The sequence below is a fragment of the Siphateles boraxobius genome, unplaced genomic scaffold (assembly GCF_051911475.1).
Source record: "Siphateles boraxobius isolate OS27281-9 unplaced genomic scaffold, OSU_SipBor_1 13, whole genome shotgun sequence".
NCBI lineage: Eukaryota > Metazoa > Chordata > Actinopteri > Cypriniformes > Leuciscidae > Siphateles > Siphateles boraxobius.
In genome coordinates this window covers 18,809,230-18,826,421 of record NW_027508733.1, presented here as the reverse complement: position 1 = coordinate 18,826,421, position 17,192 = coordinate 18,809,230, and the positions used below count along the sequence as shown (strand labels likewise).

At 37.5% G+C, this 17,192-nt stretch overlaps 1 protein-coding gene across 1 annotated transcript; it reads right to left on the bottom strand.

The window, feature by feature from the left end:
* Positions 1 to 51: 51 nt before the first annotated feature.
* dph5 (diphthamide biosynthesis 5) lies at positions 52 to 9,551 on the bottom strand. Its single transcript, XM_077226291.1, has 8 exons — positions 9,482 to 9,551; positions 9,155 to 9,337; positions 8,007 to 8,131; positions 6,887 to 6,995; positions 4,594 to 4,714; positions 3,091 to 3,130; positions 1,969 to 2,072; positions 52 to 1,792 (listed from the first exon to the last, which is right to left on the bottom strand). The coding sequence occupies exons 2-8, from the start codon at positions 9,287 to 9,289 to the stop codon at positions 1,560 to 1,562; spliced, it is 867 nt and encodes a 288-aa protein (XP_077082406.1). The 5' UTR covers positions 9,290 to 9,337; positions 9,482 to 9,551; the 3' UTR covers positions 52 to 1,559.
* Positions 9,552 to 17,192: the final 7,641 nt, after the last annotated feature.

The following is a 17,192-nucleotide window of genomic DNA, read 5'->3' as shown; positions in this document are numbered from 1 at the left end:
ACGACAGGAAGCAGCAGTTTTCAAACATATGATGGACTTGAATGGAAATCGTTAAACTCCTATTTCACTTTTATTTTTATGCACAAAGAAGGTACAAGCATCAGAAGCCAACTTCAACATATTTGCAGTAAAATGTCAGAGGCTATTACTGTTTTTACTTTCAAGTAATCGGTGGAAACAGTTAATCAAGATCGGTTAGTCCTGTCTGAACACACAGACCTTTTCCAGTTAAAATGGCTTGATTTCCTTCAGTGATTTTCTAAATATAAATAAACCTTTTACCTTGTGTTTTCAGCTGTAATTATAAATCTAAGAAAAACAAAAAATTATTCTGTTCTGCAATAGGTTGTAGAAAGGACATTGCTTTTGAATGGTCTTCTGTATTTTGAGGTTTTGAGTTTCAGGACAATATCACATTAAAAAAGTGTCAAACCAATTGTTAAACCTTATGTTTGCCAAGCTATTCAAATTGCACCAACATGTTAGATTTTCTTTATATATATATAGCTTTATTATTGTTTACAGATGGGTTGAATACAGTGTTTTCAACCCTACCGCTGAAAAGGGTATAAAGAAATTCACACTGAAATTTCACTTCTCTTTTGTAAGAATAAACCATGTTTCTTTGTGTTATCACAGAACCAGTTTTAACCAGCTACTTCTTAAAATGTTAACTGTAAATATAAAACTGTTCTGAAAAAAGGTGACAAAACAGGCCTACACCATGACAATGCAAGTTCTTAAAAAAATCAAATATATCTGAAGAATATGTGGTGGTTAGAAAACTTTTCTTCAAACAATTAAGCCCATTACATAAATACAAGAACACCACTTTTTTTCCCCTAGTTTTTTTCCTCAAAGGTGTGACGAAAAGTACATAACCTTCATTTGAAACAGTAAATGTTTTATGAATTTGACTTTATATAGACAAAATAGAAAGAGGCAAACGATTGCTTGGCTCACTTTCTATGCAATTCATGCTGACAGAAATGAAATGAGAGATCACAAATAAAACCACAGATGTAGATGAAAACAGTCAAACCACATGTTGAGCGTTGATGTAATCAGTAGCAACGAAATGAGTGTCTTTATTGTATGAAAATCGATCTTCATCCATTATGACATGGGTGGGTACATGCTCAAAAGAATCTCTGAATTCACTTTTATCCTATTTACATTCTTACTGAGAAAGTTCCATTAAGAAAGGCTCTTGGTACTGAAACATGATGCCAATTTTGAAGACAGCTCAATTTCATAGGCTCTAATGCAACCCAGATGCAGTTGGTCCACAATAACCTTTTCCATTTCCTCTATTATAATTCCATAATTTATTTTTTTGACAGCATGAACATGACTGCCACACATCAAAATAACCATCCCACTCCCAATCTAAATCTTCTGCAACTCTGGCCCAACCGCTGCTTAAAGGTTAAAGTGGCCAAATTTGATCTGGAATTCTTCTGACCCTCCAGCAGCTCTGGCCTCTCATGTGGACCAACTTCTGTCCACTTGTCCTGGGAAGGGAACCTTTCTCTTCAGGACCACAAGCTTCCTGGATATCAGGAAATGTATGTGGAACTATCAGTCATCTTCAAGGTCTTCAATCCCTCGGGACCGCTGAAGAGTTTCAGCATGTCCACCTCCAGAGGGTGAAGGTGTCCACTGATGATCATTGAGTGAAGTGGTCCTCCCAGGTCACAGGAGGCCAACTCACGCAGCGTCCCGGAACGGATGGCCTGGTCCTCGGCTCCGACCCGAGCCAGACCAACACACACTGTGTCTTCAGTCATTGCTGCATTGAAAGAAAGAACATGGGATAAACTTATGAAAACAGCTTTCAATCAAATCTAATTAAATTTTCCGTCAATGCTTGCCAGTATCTCAAGCTGGCCAGACGTCCAGATGGTTCAACCACAGAGTTCATTTAGGTTTTCATGCAATTCAGAAAGGTTTGCAAGAGTTTCTTACCCAGTTCCTCGCCACGATCCCGTCTGTTCCGTAGAATCTCCAGGAGTTGCTCACTTGCCTGAGCGACAGTCATGTACCTGGGAGGCTCGTAAATCTTTCGACCCCTGGAAAAAAAGTACTTGTACTTGTAAACTTTAAAGTGAGCAGAAGGGTCTGGTGTCTTCTATTAATTAGTCTCAATCCCTGACAGTCTTGAAATTAAATCTGAGCTGTTACTTGTAACTTGAAGTTGCAGTTGGTCCCAGAACACTGGGCAAGAAGGTGCCCATTAATGCAATTTACATCTGAGCTTTGAAGTAAAATACTTTGCATGCTTTACTTAAGGTGCATTAGCCATCCATCCTTGATGAAATCAGTCAACTTGAAGAAGTTGGAAACATGCTTTGAATTTCTTTTTGGGGCCGTTTTCCCCTTCCTGCAGTGAAGGGCATCAACCTCACTGGACAAGCATCTGACTGTGACCAAAATCGTGCAGCATATGGTTATTCCATTTCCGAGTAATGGTACAACAGTGCCAATAAATCTGGGAGACATTAGCACACTTTCCAGCCTTGAACAGTGAACACGCACCAGGCCTAATGCTCGTCTCCTTATAGCGTACATAGTGGAACACTAAAACCCATTTGGGGTTTATGTGGATTGGATATAAAATGACACAAAGTGCGCAACCATGGGGGGAGATAATTATAGGACACCAAGGAGAGAGCAAGGAGTTAACAGCCATCTTCTATGAGGAGAAATAACTCAAGTTCAACAACAGTGAAGGTTTTTCGGAAAGACTTCGAGTTCAAGTTTGAAAGCAGAGGATGAAGTTCCCTATTGCCGATAAAACATATTTGTGAAGGCTTCAGATGGGAAAATTATAATGTGGCAATTCTGGAGGCGGCCCAGGGAAGGTCCATGATAACATATCATGCGTCCAAGTCAAACAAGCTGCCACAGTTTTTACTGTTGTTATTTTTTTCCAGCTCAACCAGTCTGCCCCCCAGCAACTCGCATGAATGTTAACTCAATGTCTGCTGCAAACCGCAAATCGACCCTCCCGGAAAAGCACCACAGACTTGATATAAATCAGCAGAACCCCCTCATCCCCACAGAAAATCAGAAAAGTGAGAGTCTTACCTCATTAAATTCTCCATGGACTGCTCTTTGACTTTGATATCTGCGAAATAGGGGAGTTGTAAGTGCTTTACGATACAATAAGCTTGGGTTTTATAAACTAGGCCTCTCTGGATGTTACTGTCACATCATAAATAGAAGGTCGCCCCCCATCTGGGGCTGTTAACCCCACGCAGTCTGGAGTTAAGTATATTTTCAGACTGCACCTGAGAGAGGCCCATATTGAGAACAAAGCAAAGACAAATGTACAAATCATGACCAGTCATGTTCTCACACCGTGTCTACACCGAAAGCATCGATGTTAACCTCAAAATGTTCATGAATAACAGCCATCAGTTGAAAGTTCAAGGCTAGACTTCGGCTACAGTAAAATAGGCCCATTTCTTTGTTTGCTGATTTCATTTAAATGCATTTAAAGCGTTTTTACGTCTAAGTTTTTTACCCCTCCAACTTTGAAAAAGATTATTGAAATAAGTAGTCTAAATACCAGAAAATGTACATAAAAATTACTATTAAGAAATTATATTTGCAGGAAAAAACAGAACTCAGAATATTGACATAAAATTCATAATTAATATAAATAATAATAATGAAGTGGCTGTAGTTGCTGTGTAGCATGCCCACATTTGAAACACAATGATCTGACTGTGTTGGAAGTAGACACTGTATTTTCCTAGATTTTTTAAGATTTCCAAAGCTTATTTCGAAATTAATTTAGAAACATCAGCAAATAAATTGACCAATATTTGCCAGCTTGATTAATAGCCCATGTCTTGTTAGCAACATTATGATGAATGGATGCAGTGTATAGTCCTTGTGTTTTGTCTGTGTGTGTGCTTTTGTTGTGTCTGCGGGTTATTGTGTTAGATAAGCGGACTTGTGGCCAAGGGTGAAAGGGGGGGTGTCCGATCCCCGCCTCCCTCTGTTTGCTTTTGAATAATGAGGTTAATAACACTGATCCCTCTCTTGCTCATTTTGGTCCTTGCTCTTGCTCTCCGACTCCTCAGCTGGGAAGCACCTGGGGACTCCCACCCCTCCTTCTCTGGCCCCAACAGCCAATGAGATACGACCACCAATCCGTAGACTTCGATTTTACCAACATTCATTACCAAAGACGCCTTCCACTGGGAAATCCCAGTGGTACTTTTGGGGGTTTATTGAGAGTTGGCTGGAAATCTCTACGGCACACAGATTTAAACGTAAATTATTTGCTACCATCTGCCTTGGGGGTACCAAAGCATTTGTAACGGGTCCAAGTTTAATGTGCCCCCTGAAGGGAAAAGCCTATTTGACGGGACGTCAAAATACGGGGGTTGTCGCATCTGGTTTTGACACATTCATTGCTACAGTGACTATTAAAGATGCAACAAACATGCATGCTTGATTAAATGCTTGGGGACATATGAGCTACGGGACAGACCGGAGAGCATGCCAATTGCACGACATCATATAACTTTCTATCTAAATATAACATCACGTTCACAAAGACTTGAAGGAAGTGCTTACCCAGCAGGCACAGCGTGTGCAGGCCCATATCCCTGTTCTTCTTGATCTTATCATAGAAGCTCTCAGGTCTCCATGTGTCCGTCCAAAACACAATGGACACTGTCTCACCAAAGTTGTAGAGCTAAGGAGGAACACACAATCACATTCATATTTAATTTACTCGCACAGCATCTATGTTTCAGTGTGTTGATGTAGACCATTTTCAGCTCTGTTTTAGCGACAAGGTGCTTCCTGTTATTCAGTAAGCATGACATCATTGTAAACACTAGAGTGCCACACAGCTGACAAAACAAAGTGTCATTACGGTTACTTTACGTTCTACAGACCTTGTAAAGCACATATTAATCCAATATGACCCAACCAGCGTTATTATAGATAACTGAAACTAAAACCTTGAAAAACAATTGTTAACCTAAATTAAACTAATTTATTTTATTTTTTATTTTAATTCAGGTTGTTACCAACATTTCTCATTTTCAATTTGTTTAACTTGATATTCTTAAATAACACTGGACCCAACACATAGGTAGGGATGAAGTCATCAAACATCCAACCTAGTTGGTTAGTTTAGGTAAACTAGTGACCTAGATGCATTTATTTTTGCTCAGCTCTAATACATTCAGTAGTGATGATTAAAGGGATAACATTTAGAGTCAACTTCATGGAGAGGGTTTTTATGAGGTGCCACACATAATATGTTGGCGAAAAAAACAAGATATACTTTTAAATTCATTCCCTCGTTTTAGTTAAATTGTGTAAATGGTGTAATTAAATTAAAACGTGGGAACAATTTAGTACAATGTGCTCAATTCAACTAAACAAGGGGAATTAATGAATATGTTTGTCGAACAATATAACTAAAACGAGGGAATTATTTAAGAAAACATGGCCACAAAATAATGTGAACAAATTCTTAATTCATGCCCACTACATCTTATTTTGTCAAATGTTGTGTGGGGCTCAGTAGGTTTTAGCATGCTGATAGTCTAAGTAAAGAAGATATTTAGAAAAATGTCTTTTTTTGTCCATACGATGAAACTCAATGGGGTCCAAAACAACAACATTAGACACCATTGACATTAATTGTATGGACAGTTGAACATTTGAAACATTCTTCAAAATATCGTTTGTTTTCAGCAAAAGGAAGTCATCAGGTTTGGAATGAAATGAGGAAAGAAGTTACATTTTTCATGTGAAATATCCATATGAATTCAGCATGAAATATATATTTTTTTGCATGTTTCATTATTAAGATTTTGTTTTGACCTCGTAATTTGTAATCAAAAAGTCACAATGATCCGTTGAAACGCCAGACTTCACTCTAGTGATGTATGCTGGACTCCAATCATTTTGTCTGGTTAAACTCCGCCCCTTTCTTACAATCGACTGCAAGCTCGCATTCAGATCCACCTTACAGAGGAAAAGATCTGTCACTACTTCCACTTCGTTATGACTGAAGACCGTCATTCAGAATAAACTACCTAGTCATGGGGAAGTAGAACAAAACTAATCCTTCTAATACAATAATTAGTGTTCTGGGTAGCAAATAGTTGCAAAAAAACAATACACACATGGGTTGGAGAATGTCATGCTTTTTTCTGGCATCCCTATTTGTTGATCGAGTCCAATTAGCGCATCTTAATCTGCACCCAAAACAGTAATTGCAAAGTGTGAGTTAACCTACCAAATCCCTCTGTAGCTGAGAGCGGCAGCTGCGGTACATGATTTAGGACCTGCTTTTCCTATCTAAATAATATCCTTTAGAAATGGTGCCACTGATCTCAGATCAACAGAAATGCCCATCGTGAGCTTAGGGCGGCATCTGGGGCCTCTTGGTACACAAAGCTGCCCTGACAGGTCAATACAGGGGGCTGTTATTGATGGCCACTAGGCTTCATTGATAGACTCCGCTGGGACGCCTACAGCACAAAGGCCGTAATGCCGTTTGATCATTTTCACGAGAGACTGGGCACGAATGATACGCAATAGCAAATTACGGACTCTGGAAAGTACACGTTGACAATGACACCATGGGGAAGCTTTGCATTAAGGTGCGGTCACATTAGCGGCATTTCGGCAAACTTTTGTGTAGCCATGTATGAAGCACAACTGACAGAGTCGTCTATTTCAAACCAAGCAGCTTTTTGTTGGTCAGCGCAGCTAATTTGCATGACCAATTTGAACCAGTTCGTCGGGAAATATCTCACCCTGACACGAAATTCACAATTCGTAGATTCCTATTGAAATGACTGGATTTCGCCTGTGAAAATTCGCCAAACAGCGGTTAATGTACCTGCAATCCACAGCAGCCCACGGCGTTCATGATGGAGGCGTTGTGGATAACACGATACTGTATCCCAGCATTCAGCGCTCGCAGAACCAGGTCGCTGTGAGTTGTGGCCCTGGAGAGAATCAAAAATGTGTTTGTTTTTTTCGTACATTAATCCAAAATATGCGCCCACCGCAGATTGGCGACTTGTCAACATCTTTTCTTACTACTGTGTTGTGCGGTTTACAATTTGGAAGTAATCCAAATTGCACCACAAACGCTTATCCTTTTCGATCTTGAATATATCATTACATTTTATTACACCCACACGTTCTTAAGTACAGGAAAATGAGGAGTCAGTCCCCCCATCCCTCCTCCCAGCTTTGTGGGTTTTGGTGGTTTGGATGGAAAAAAGCTGGAGCCAAACACTTCGCAACCGTGACGAGAAACGATAGAGACGGGAAAGTGCGGCGTAATTAGCTCATCTCTTCTGGAGAGTTCCCAAAGTACTCAGACCTCAGGCGTCCACATCCCACTTATCGTAAGACCGATAACATTGCAGGCCAGAGCATTGGTGCTCAACCACTCTGTGGTTCAAATATTCTGTATAGGAAACATTTGCATTATTTAACTACAATTAGGCTGTAGGAAATGTATTGTGATGGGTTTTTTTTATATATACATTTGGTTGAAAGGGAAATTTATTTCAAGACGTGCATGCTTTTAAGTGCACTTGATTGTACTTAAGGGCATTATCAGGATCAAAATGAACCAAGTAAGTCTGAACTTTTCCTCCAATTTCTCATGTAATTCATTTTTTTCATTTTATGATGAAATATGAATTGGATAGGCTTGTGAAAAAGCTTTCCAATAAAAGCCTGTGCAACATCTGAATTTAAATTTCCTGTTAAGTCATTGCCCTAAGTGATAGCAACATCAGAGTGACTCAAAACATCAATTGACAAATATGCACAGAAACCTCAAATGAAAATTGCCAACTATATTGTTGTTGAGAGTAAGTGCTCATCAACAGCCTGAATGGATGTTTTAGTTCAGGTCAAGTTTGCAGTTGTACATATGGATCAAATATGTCTTTAACAGCGGAGCCTGGTTATTGTAGATTTAAGTAGTTCGTTAGTCTTACCCAAAAGGATCACCAACCACCAGGAACGCCACATCACTGACATCTGCTCCCTTCAGGATCTCATCCGCCTGTTGTTCCACCATGTCTCTGTCTGCCAGCAGCAACTCACACCCATAATACTGCTCCTGAGACAGAAAACAACCGCAGCAGAAATATAGCAATATTACAGATGATTCAGATGTTTCATATGTGGGTTTTTATATCAGTGTTGCACTTTTAAATGGTTGCACTTTAGACTTAAATGTTTGATATTAATTTTGCAGACATATATAATAATTTAATAACATTATATTTTAAGTATAATTAATATGATTCAAAATAAAAATAATAAAAATAAAAATAATTTAATTTCTAATTTGATAGTTGAAACAATCAAAGGGGAAAAAATCTGACTGGTAGAGTAGATTTCATTTAAAATAGTTTTGATTCTCGAAATATTCATATTACTTCTAACACTCCAAAATAGTCCAGAATGTCAAAGTGGTGTACACATTTATATATATATATATATATATATATATATATATATATATATATATATATATATATATAAAAAATTAAAAATGAAATATTGGTTTAAGTACGGTTGCATAACCTTATATTATCACTGCTTACAAAATACTTAATATCAGAAAAAACTTTTGTCCGCCATATATGGTATGTGGCAACCAACATGCAGGCAGTCATGTTGTTGACTAATTAAGGTCAAACTGAGTAACCAAAAAATCTATTCTTGATGTTCATGATTCAAACATTTCTAACACATTTTTAGCCTTGAAAAATGTTTATGAAATTAGTACGTTTTACTTAATTCTTATTTTAGATCAATATATATATATATATATATATATATATATATATATATATATATATATATATAGTAGAATATGGAATAAACCTTTTCAGAAATATTTGACATCACATTTCATGGCATGTGTGTTTTAAACTAGTTTTTTTATTTATTATTTAGCTAGATAATACCAACCACCATTTGTCATCAACCTACATATTGCTGGCACGTGAGTAACTTACTATCTCTCCATCAATATTTCAAAATGCAATCATAGTCTTCATTCAAATATATAACGTATGGAGCTGTCAACCGTCAAGATTCAGACCTATCATCAAATGTTTAATGATCCACATACCAAAGCTTCCTTCCCGACGGTCAGTATGGACGTGTAAGCCTCCAAATAAACGCGACTACACTGTCGGATGATCTCTAAACCTTTGACAGTGATGTCTTTAGCATCGCCCAGCCCGAGACCGATGAAATAGAACATCTCTAGATCAGAGAACAGCAGATTTCACCGTTACCCGTCGCTAAAAGGCTGAATCAGAAAATAGCACATTTAGAAGCGCTTTAAAGAATGCAAAGGAGTCGTCTGTCAATATCCTATTTTGCGATCTTTTATCAGACTTTAAAAAGCTTGCAGAATAGAATACATTGAGTTTCACTGTTATTCAGCACTCACATGGTGCCACATGGAGCAACTGACAACCCCTGCCGTAAAGCTTAGAGTTCTTCACGACAATGTCGCGAGCTGTAACCATAGATACAAAATAAGCTGGAGTGAACTACCTAGACGTATTGTGTCTAGGTCGGGATGTGGTGCACAGTTAATAATTACCATTAAGATATTTTAAAGTTAAAATAATAAATATAAAATTGTAATATTTGTTCATATACACCTATTTTACTATTGTATTATAATATATTTTAATATACTTTATTAAAAAGGTATATAGGTGTATATATACACCTATGTATATATTAGAATAGGCTATATTATATAATAGAAAGGTTTATATCAGCATTAATATTAGTGTAGTTTATACTGAGCAGGTATAATACTAACTAAATTGAAATGCCTGTTTTCCTTGCATTTTTGTTATTTTAGCACGTTTCATTGTGTGACCTATAATCGCCACACAGCTCACAAAACATTGATTTAGAATACATTCTAGGTGTTTAATGGGTGAACCCTCACTAACCTTAAAACCACACATTCAGGCATTGTGCAATTACAACCATTGTGTAGTTTAGTGCAAAATGATGAATAATTGCCAAGTTCAGGGCTATTTACTGTGTATTTACTTTGTAAAGCCATCCGTTTCACCCTCAAATTGCAGAGAAACATTATGAAGAAAAATGTGCACACCGTCTTCCCCAAATACCATAGAAGGCTACTTTATGTGTTGTTGATTTATGTTTTGTGCAGCACTTTTAGTATTTGGAGCAGCATTCTTACTATGTTGCAGATGTGTTTTTCATGACTGTTTATAGATTTATGATTGTTTGGATTGCTTGGGAAAATTAGCATAAATCTTAATAATAATAATAATAATAATGTGAAAATAATTCCCTTGTTGTCTATAGGTTGTATGACTGTGTGAAGCTGTACTATGACTCATAATGTGATTTGGGATAAATCCTTAATAACCATGGTTTAGCGGACCATGAGCTTGACCTGTTTTATTTGTAGGTTAATAGGCTGTGAATTAGGGTGAGGACCTTTTGTTACAGACAGCTGATACCTGTAATGAATGAACACAGAGTGCAGTCAAAGGTCTTAATCTAAATATAAGGCTTACAAGCCCTAAAGGCTCATGGACCATCTGCTCAGGTCATGTCAGATTTTTCAGACTGTGCTGATTGACATAATTATTTAGGTCTATCTGTTTTATTTAGGAAAGTACAGTTGATTGGACAAAGTCCCTTAAAGGGTTTGTTCACCTAAAAATATAGTTCACCATTATATCATAATTTACTCACCCTCATGTCGTTCCAAACCTGTAAGGCATTTGTTAATTTTAGAGATTAAAGAGAAATTAAAGAGATTTCTGTCCCTAAATTTACAGTTATGCAACTAACACTTTGTCACTTCAAAAAGTTCATAAAGAGATCATTAAAAAAAATCCATATGAATTGAAAATATCACTGGGTGGCCATCTTGGCCACGCCTCCAGGAAGCTATTTCAAGTTAAGCACAGTTCTTTCTGTAAATCTCAAAAAAAGTTTCTTGGAGGAACGCAAAAGTTTGTCAAGGGAAAGCAAACATTTTGCAAGCAAATGCAAAGTTTCTGCGAGAAAAAGTATTTTAATGGTGGAACGCAAAGGTTTTGCATGCATACGCAAAGTTTATTGGGGGAACGCAAATGTTTTTTGAGTGAGCGCAAAGGTTTATTGAGCGAACGCAAAATTTCTTGGGGGAATGCAAAACTTTTGTGTTCAAAATTATCGAAATATATTTTTCATATTTGTTCCATCACCATGTACATGTAGGGGCTCTGTACTATTTTATTTTAATCTTTAGTGCTGTCAATTTGATTTACCGCGATTAATCGTATATAAACATAAACTTTTTTTTAAATAATATATATATATATATATATATATATATATTATTATATGTGTGTATATATATATATATATATATATATATATTACAAATATACTGTATGTCTAAGTGTGTGCCTGTCTGTGTATACATATAAACACATATACAGTATACATATATATGTGTATATTTATGTTTATATATACATATATATATATGTGTGTGTGTGTGTGTGTGTGTATATATATATATATTTATATATATATATAGTATACACACACATATATATAATATATATATATATAAATATAATAATATATATACACATACATATACATATATTATTTAAACAAAACTTTTATGTTAGATGCGATTAATCGCAGTTAATCGATTTGACAACACTTTAATTTTTAATTTTAGAGTAGTGCAAGCAAAATAAAACAGTAAATAAAAAAGAGTAGAATACTTCAGATAATGTATAGTAAATATATTTCTAAAGTATAGTAGGGTAAAATATAGTAGTGAAGAGTAAAAGAAAGGACTTTTTTTAGTAGAGTGAGGTAGTGCTGTATTATCATATGTACAAGTACATTGTCGTTGTTATGCATATTGATCTCGTTGTGTTTACTAAGAGGCGTCGTTGTTTGCCTCACTCAAACTGGCGTGTTAAGCACATCTCAGACTGAGGTATGTGTGAAAACATATGACTCGTCTCGAGGCCTCTCCAGTGGAGCTTCCTCGCCATTTGTAAAGAGCAGAATGGATTCCGTCAGTCTGCATTGTGCCAGGCAGAATGGGCTTAGTGGAGCCTGGCAAAGAGAGGGTTTTTTTGCACTGTGGGCTTTGGATCCGGTGCTGTCCATTCCACTGCCAGCGCTGCTCGCTGCCTCCCAGCTCGTTGCTACGGCAACCGGACCAGGCTAGCATCTGAAAACAATTTGGTTCTTAATGAGAATTTACTTTGCGCAAATGGTGGGAAAATTGGGGGTGGGAGAGAAAGGAGAAGGGGGTGAAAAAGGAAGGAAGGAAGGAATGAGGCGCCTGGATCTTGCATACTTGTCATATACTTCTAAGGCATACTGGAGGAAACGAACATGTACTTTTTTTTCCGTTGCATATTTCTTTAAAATTCTGCTTAATTTCTTTAATTTGTGCAGTATAAAATTGATCCAGAAAATGTAGAAACGTTTGCACAAAAATCCCAAGTTAGTTCCCAATCCCGAGTGAAAAACTGCTCTCATTTTTCATAATTTATGTCAACTAATGCCACTGATTTCTGAGTGCAACATTATGTAATGTTTCTGTTGATGTCCTGTTTGTGTATAAGGAGCATTGAGCTCTTCTCTGGATGAGGAACGATGCCAGCTTCCACTGGGATCCCCCCTTTGTACCCATCTCCCTTTTCCCTGGTTTTGTTTGGACCCAGTCAGCCAGTAGCAAATTGTCCCAGCAGAAAGGGCCAATCTGGTTGGACTGTTGCAAGAGAGAGGGTCTCTACAGAAATGAACTGTTTGTCATTGCCACGGTCTGGTTGTACCACCTTAACATCAGCTCAGAGGACCTGGTGCCACTAGATTACCAGAGGAGAGGTTGACATAGGCGTGAAGGGGTGGGAATTTGGGGTTTCTTTGGACCAATAAATCACATCACTGCTGTGACTTCGAAATTTGTCTTGGTGGGAAGTAATTGGGTGAATGTCACAAAATAGACATTTCTGAGACAATTGTTGACCTAAAGCAGGAGTACAGAGTTAAAAATGAATGTGAATAGATAATTTGGTCTTGGAAAAAGATTATATTGAATGTTTTTTTGTGTGAATGTTCTACTTTTGAGTGTAGACTTGGAGCCTGACTGAGCACAGTTTGAGATATTGTTGAGATCTCTTTTCAAACTCTAGATGAGACAAATATCTCAATTTTCTCTGCCTTCAATCAATGGTGTCTGGGAGAAACAATTAGGATATTTGCTTCTTTTAGCTTCTGCTTGAAGTAATTCAGGTCATGAAGTATCTTAGGACTTACCAAGTTTGTTTTCTTAGCGATAAATTATTAGCATATATGACATCGTTTATCTTCTGTCGCTATCGTTATGACAGGAATGTCCAGTTTATTATATTAAACCACTACAAAACCCCTTTTACACAGTCCTCTCTGCATCCATACAAATACCTACAAACAATAAATAGCTGATTATGCCTCGATCTGTTTAAATAAACCAATAACAGGAAGAACGCCCCCTGTTTCCTATTCCTGTGCTCCGGGCATGAATATTCCTCCAGTGGCCGCTGCCTTCTCCCACGATTCTCAGTGGGAAGTCTCTGGCTCTTTGCGTACGTCGTCGCTGTGAGGCAGACGTGTCAGGGGAATACTGAAGAATGTCTTTTTTTGGGGTCTGTTGTGTTTTCACTCCCCACCTTTTTCTCCGTAATCCTCCCTCCAGGTTATACATAGCTGACAGCATGGAGCTCTGAATAGCTACTAATAACCAGTGGGACTAGAATGTAGTCAGAGGAAACATGTGCTTTTCACTGATCCAGAGTAGTGTACGTGTGCGTGTGACCAACTAACAACTCTTGTAACCTTCAAATCCGAAATGTTCCAACTTACGAGTTTAAACTTAATAATAATGATTTGCATTCAAGCAATGTGTGTTCAGAAAAATTGGCCATTAGGGAAACTTCAGCTAGCCTTTTAGTGCTAATTCAACAAGATTAAGAGCAAAGAATGTGAATTAGGTATATAATGAATGCTTTAGCCATGTATTTCAGCATTCTTGTGCTGTTACAGTGAATTCTAGGACATTTTGCTTTGATGCGCAACCCAGTCACTTCATAAACACGGTTAAGCTTCATTGCTAAGACAAGCTTCATCGCTATGTTGTTGTCATCAAAAACAACAATAGAAAGAAGATGAACAAACTAAATTGTTTCATCGACATTCAAAATTATAACAAATTATGACCAAAAACTGATTAGCTTCCAGCATGTTTTCTTAACTGACATGCCTCCAACTCGGAAAGCTTTGTTGCCTCAAAAATATGGCTAAATAAGGCAAACCTCATCGCTATATTTCATCAATATCAGTACATGAAAAAAAAGATGTACACACTAAAAAGTTCCATTGACATTCACAATTAAACAAATGGTAACACTTTAGTTTAGAGTCCAATTCACTCAATTAACTAGTTACTTATTAGCATTAATATTAGATATTGACTGTTTATTACTTATAGATCACATATTAATGCCTTATTTTGCATGACCATATTCTACATTCCTTAATCCTATACCTAAACTCAAAAACTACCTTACTAACTATTAATAAGCAGTAATTAGAAGTTTATTGAGGCAAAATTCGTAATTGGACTTTAAAGTGTGACCAAACAAATTATGACCAAAACTGAGTAGATTCTACCATGATTCTTTAACTGAAATGTCTCAAACTTGGAAAGCTTTGTTGTGCAAGCCACTCACCTTAAAAACATGGCTAAATGAGGCAAGCTAAATACTATATTTCATCAGCATCAGTACACACAAAAAAACATGAAAACGAAACAGTTTTATATACAGTCACATTATAATAAATTATGACCAAAACTGATTAGCTTCCACCATTATTCTTTGACTGGCACACTTTCTTACTTGGAAAGTTGATGCTTCATAAAAACTTGTGTTTCCCTCTGATACATAATCTCCTAAGTATTATTTTGGGAACATACGACAGTTTATTAATTAGAATTTGATTACGATAACATCCAACGTGAGACAAATGGACAAGTCCTGCTTTAATCATACCCTGGGGAATTTGAGACATATCAAAACTGTTGGATGCATCAGGAATTAGATGCCTCAGGAGTAATGAACAGGCATTATTAAGGATATGCACCATGTGTAAACAATGTAAGGTCATGAACATGGTGCAGTTGCACTACAGATTGTTTTGTGTGTTGGCCTGGAAAAAGTCTAGAGTGACCAGGAAAGGCCTGTGGAATGCCATCCTCTTCCAGTCAAGGGATGCGCAAGCCAGAGTGAGTCACTTCCTCAGCAGCTGACTTTTGTCCTGTTCAGCGTGCCCTACAATTGCCATTGACATCGACACATCCTTTCACTGAAACCCAAAGTAAAAGTGAGATTTAAGAGTTTGACCATGTTTCGGATATATTAACTCAAACAACAAAGAGACCGTCAATGCAACGGCAAGTGAATACTTAGGTGTTCAGGTGTGCAGTAAGCTGCCTCAGCAACTGTTGGAAAGTCCAATGATAGTCTGCAAATGCTACTTGAAATATTCAGATGTATGGTGAAACTGCTGAGGAAATAGTGTGCACCGATTTTGGCAGCAAAGGTAAACATATCAATATACACTACTGCAAAAAACGGGACTTAGTGGCTCCACAATGGCAAAGCAACTGAGGGAATGTGTGTGTGTGTGTGTGTGTGTGTTGCACGGAGAGCTCCTCTTAGCATTCCGTGTAGTCTTCATTTCCCATGCAAAGCCCTAGTGTTCAGTCCGTGCCTCCTGAATGAGCTCCTTTTGTGCGGTAATTGGAGATCGTCCTGTGTGGCTAACAAAGAGTTGCAGGGCCTCTCTCGTCCCTCCTCTGTCCCACTCTCTATTTTCCTGCCATCTTTCTTTTTCCCCTGTCCTCCTCATTACACCTTGGTCTTTTATCTCTTGTGTAACGTATTGTGGAAAGGTAGTGTTTTCTATCTTTGGAAGAGGCTGTGTGGTAGCGAGTGGCTTTCGTCACAATCTTAGCATTTATTGGAATCATGTTCTATTTTTGTGGTGCACCATTTCCCCGTTTGCCTCAATTGACAAGCTTCTGCAATTTCAGTTGGCTGAAGCACAATTCCACAATCCCAGCTGACCAAACACGGGGAAAAACAGAAGAATCCGGTTTGAGTTATGCCCAAATCCGTATCCGTACATAGCTTAATGTTTGCTTTGCAGACCTTGCGCAGACGTGAATCAGAGTCCCAGACGTTGAGGTTTTCTCTGTTGAAAATACATCATCTTTTTGGTACCGATTGGAACGATAACCATGGAAAATCCACAAAGTGCTCTATGAAGTACATTAAAAAAATAAATAAATATGCTCTTGACAGTAATTAAAACCATAATAAACAAAGAGTTTACTGGATCTGTAGTTGTTGACCCTCGAAACTCTTGACTAATCATGACCATGCTACTATTGTTGTTGTTAATGTTTCAGTTTTAAATAAAGATATTCCATTTAATATCTGAATGCCTGCTCTGTTTCTCTCCAGAGGTTATGACCAATAAAATGTTTAATGTTTAATACTCTTTTAAACTGGAGTTGGTTGGATCTCTTAAGCTCTCGTTTGTCAAGGGTATCTTGTCGTTGACGTCTTTGGTATTTTGATATTTTGTGGTCTTCTTTTCACTGCATAATCGGATTTCACCAAGTACAATGTCTTTCTGCATCAAACTCCTGGTTGATCCTGGAACAACATGCCAATCAACCAATCAGATTTGAGGGACAAGTTTACAGTTTATGTCAAGTTTAGGCTTACAATCAGGTTTAGGTGCTTCTACATCAGTATTCTTTACCTATCATTTCCCTCTGATTTTAGGGATAACTTTAGGGGGTGGGTTGGTAAGATTAATTTTTCGAACAGGAATGTTCTTCAAGGATCAACAAAATATTTTGACCCAGGAGCTCGTCTAAGTCACCCTAATCAGGATGTGTGCGTACTAGTTTGATAACAAAATGTACGTCATGTGTACTATATGTGTACCCTAGCATACGTGCAAAAACTGAAGTTCTGTATACTTTGTGCTTTTTATGTGATAAAAACCTATGTGAACAGAGCCAAACTGAA